Here is a 3,795-nt window from a genome sequence, read left to right on the forward strand (position 1 = left end):
AGTTGAGAAGCAGTGACTAGGAAGGGCAGTGCTCCTAAAAGACATACTATAGTTGCCATCTCCATATTATCTAAATGCAGTTTAGCTATATTAAAATGACAGCAATGTTTGCCCAAGAAAAATCCATACAATTCAAGCTGCTGTTTTACTTCTGTATAATTTTTTATTTTTTATTGTTGACATTATTACAGATGTCCCCTATTTTCCCCCATTCCCCACCCCCACCTCCAGCCCAGGCCTTCACCATACTATTGTCTGTGTCCATGGGCCATGCATAAATGCATATAAGTTCCTTAGTTTAATTTCTTCCCATCCTCCCTCCCCCACTCCCCTCTGAGATCTGTCTGTTCCATGCATCAAAAAAATGGAACTGCCATTTGACCCAGGGGTCACACTTCTGAGAATTTATCCTAAGAATGCTGTTTTATTTTTTTCAATTATGTTTTTTATTGATTTTTTGAGACGAGAGGGAGGGAGAGAGAGAGAAACATAGATCGGCTGCCTCCTGCATGCTTCCTGCATGCCTCCTACTGATCATTGAGCCTGCAACCTGGGCAGGTGCCCTGACAGGCAATCAAACCGGTAACCTCTTGGTTCATGGGTTGATGCTAACTCGTTGAGCCACATCAGCTGGGCTGTTTTACTTTAAAAAACCCCAAAACAAAAACAAAACAGAAGAATTACTCTGTAAACTTAAGTATAATAAGAGGTGAATTTCAGTGTTTTGGGCTGTTCACTTTAAACAAACAACAAACTTCATCGGTTCGATCTTTAAGAGAAAGCTAACGTCCCAAAAGCAGCTTCCAAACTGCTCTCATTCACAAGCTCTGATAGTGTTGACAATAGAATAGAAATCCTGGGGAGTAGTGAATGTTAGAATTGTTCTTGGTGTGGAAAACATCTTTCTTTTTTCCAGTACGACATCATCAGAGAATATCATTGCAGGTATACCTTGTTTTCCGTGCTTTGTTTTGTTCCACTCCACAGGTGTTGCATTTCTTTTTAAAAAATTTTTTTAACTTTCCAGCGGTGACGGCCTCCCCGCGACAGCATGCCTCTCGCCAAGGATCTCCTGCACCCCTTCCCGGAGGAGGAGAAGAGGAAGCACAAGAAGAAGTGCCTGGTGCAGAGCCCCATCTCCTACTTCATGGACGTGAAGTGCCCAGGATGCTACAAAATCACCACCGTCTTTAGCCTTGCACAAACGGTAGTTTTGTGCGTTGGTTGCTCCACTGTTCTCTGTCAGCCAACAGAAGGAAAGGCAAGGCTTACAGAAGGATGCTCCTTCAGAAAGAAGCAGCACTAAATGCACCTCAAATCAAGATGAGTGGGAAACCATCCCAATAAACACATTTTGGATAAAAAAAAAATTTTTTTTAAGAATCTTTTTTTTTTTTTGGTACCAATGGAGAGTCACATTCTACTTAAAAATACACGAGACATTTTTTAAAAAGATAGAACCAAGAAAAAGAAAGGGGACACAGATGAAGGAGAACTACTAAGAGGCTCTGAGGTAAGTTATGCTTTCTTCTTAAAACACTATTAAAAATCATGGGCAGATGTCCATTTACATACAATCAAAAATGTTAGAATAATGGAATGAGTGAGATTCATGCAATTGCCTGAGTGAGGGGTTAGAGTCGCTCTTATAAGTTTACCTGCCATGTTCTTTTTTGTTTTTAATTTTTTATTGTTGATAGTATTACATATATCTCCCATTCCCCCCTCTCTCCTTTACCCTCTTCCTCCCAGCCCCTACCCAGTCTCCCAGGTCTTCACTACCCTGTTGCTCATGTCTATGGACTTTGCATATAAGTATATACATTTTTTGGTTTATCTCTTCTCGTCCCCCCAACCGCACATTGAGGTATGTCAGTCTGTTCCATGCCTCCATGCTTTGGGTCTTTTGTTGGTCAATTCATTTTTTTCCCCCATTAGATTCCACAAATAAGTGAGATCCTGTGATATTTGCTTTCTCAGATTGGCTTATTTCACTTAGTATAATATTTTCCAGGTCCATCCATGCTGTCCCAAAGGGTAAGAGATCCCCTCTTTTATAGCTGCATAGTATTTCATTGTGTAAATGTCCCACAGCTTTTTTTTTTTTTAACAAACTGCAGGCAAAACCCTCAACCACAAAAAGATTACAACTCACTTTATTGTGATACTTGTTTGATTACAGTGATCTGGAACCAAACCTGCAATATATCAAGGTATGTCTGTACTTACTTTATTTTGTGGTAGTCTTCTCTTCCCTCCTCTACCCCCCCGCCAGTATTATCCTATCTAATAATAGACAAACATGGTAATTGACCATACCTTCGCTACGCCTCCCATAGGCTAATCATCATGGTATGCAAATTAGCCATCCACAAAGATGATGGCTAATTTGCATATCGCAGACAGGGCCGGCCAGCATGAGCTGCCATCCGAGCCCCCATGTGCCGCCTAAGCCCCGCCCCCAGCCAGGACCCCCGTGTGTGGCCCTGCGTGGTGGTGCAAATGGGCTGCCTAAGCCCCGCCCCCAGCCAGGACTTGCAGGAATCCTCCTGCAACAGGCTTCCAGTCTATATATAAAAAAGGCTAATATGCTAAGTGTCCGACCGTTTGACCAGTAGCTATGATGCACACTGACCACCAGGGGGCAGACACTCAATGCACAGGCATAGAAACATGCCTGAATTCATGCACCAGGCCAGTTTCAGCCCAATCCCCATAGGCCAGGCCAAGGGACCATCCACCTGGCCTGCAAGGATTGGGCCGAAACCAGCTCTCCAACATCCCCCGAGGAGTCCTGGATTGTGAGAGGGTGCAGGCTAGGCTGAGGGACCCCACTGGTGCACGAATCCCTGCAATGGGCCTCTAGTTGAGATATAATTGATATGTAACATTGTGTAAGTTTAATGTGTACAATGTGATGATTTGATACATTGTGAAATGATTATCACAGTAAGGTTAATTAATTCCTCCACCACTTTAAAAATCGTGAGCTGAATATATTCAGACATGCCTTGTTTATATTTGGATAATCATCTGTGCTTTGACTGCCTAGAATAGCTTCGCCAGGTTCTCCAACCCCTCAGGCTCCACAGACTAGCAAAATGCTCAAGATGATATAAAGGAGATCCTTGAGATGCTGTTTAGCATGTGTATTTTGTCTATTGCATTTGCTTATTTTTATTCTTTAAGTTAATAAGCAATTTGTTTGATTTGCCAATAACATATGCAGACATAATTTCTTGGCTATTTGGCCATAAATATTTAAATCTTCATTGTTCCTACACTACCTTATTTACAACTATCAGCAGTTCCAGCCTGGACTTCTGCCACAACTGTGGACTACCAATAGTCGTGGCTCTTTGGTCCATCCACACAGCCATGGAGGTGATCTTTCTAAAATGCAGATTTGATCACATATCCTTAAAATCTTTATCACTAGGCATTAAAAATCCTACATAATTAAGTCTTTTTCATCATCTGCAACCTCATTCTTGCCACATCCTCCAAATCATACCTTATCTTCAGTATATAAGCTATGAAATATGCTCTCTCACACTTTTCTTCATTTTCACATTGTTCCTTCAACCTAATGAGATCATCATTTTTCAAGACTCAACTCAGACAGTTCTTTTTTAATGAAGACTTGCCCTGTCTATAACAGTTAGGAAATCTCCCTCACCCCAAATTTGGTTTCATCTTTTGTTGTAGAACTTGCCACATTACAATATAATCACTTGTCTGTCTTCCTCCCTAGACTGCTAGCTCAAGGTCAGGAACTTGGGTCTTTTCAATCTT

At 41.6% G+C, this 3,795-nt stretch overlaps 1 protein-coding gene across 1 annotated transcript; it reads left to right on the plus strand.

The window, feature by feature from the left end:
* The first annotated feature begins 1,001 nt into the window (after nt 1-1,001).
* LOC102758254 (40S ribosomal protein S27) lies at nt 1,002-1,370 on the plus strand. The gene has a single exon (XM_006760900.2). It carries the CDS (start codon nt 1,052-1,054, stop codon nt 1,304-1,306), a length of 255 nt encoding a protein of 84 aa, XP_006760963.1. The 5' UTR covers nt 1,002-1,051; the 3' UTR covers nt 1,307-1,370.
* Nucleotides 1,371-3,795: the final 2,425 nt, after the last annotated feature.

Source organism: Myotis davidii, unplaced genomic scaffold (genome assembly GCF_000327345.1).
Source record: "Myotis davidii unplaced genomic scaffold, ASM32734v1 scaffold134, whole genome shotgun sequence".
NCBI lineage: Eukaryota > Metazoa > Chordata > Mammalia > Chiroptera > Vespertilionidae > Myotis > Myotis davidii.

Bases quoted from the DNA above. Each gene is read 5' to 3' on its own strand.
- LOC102758254 (XM_006760900.2), top strand. From the start codon at position 1,052: ATGCCTCTCGCCAAGGATCTCCTGCACCCCTTCCCGGAGGAGGAGAAG.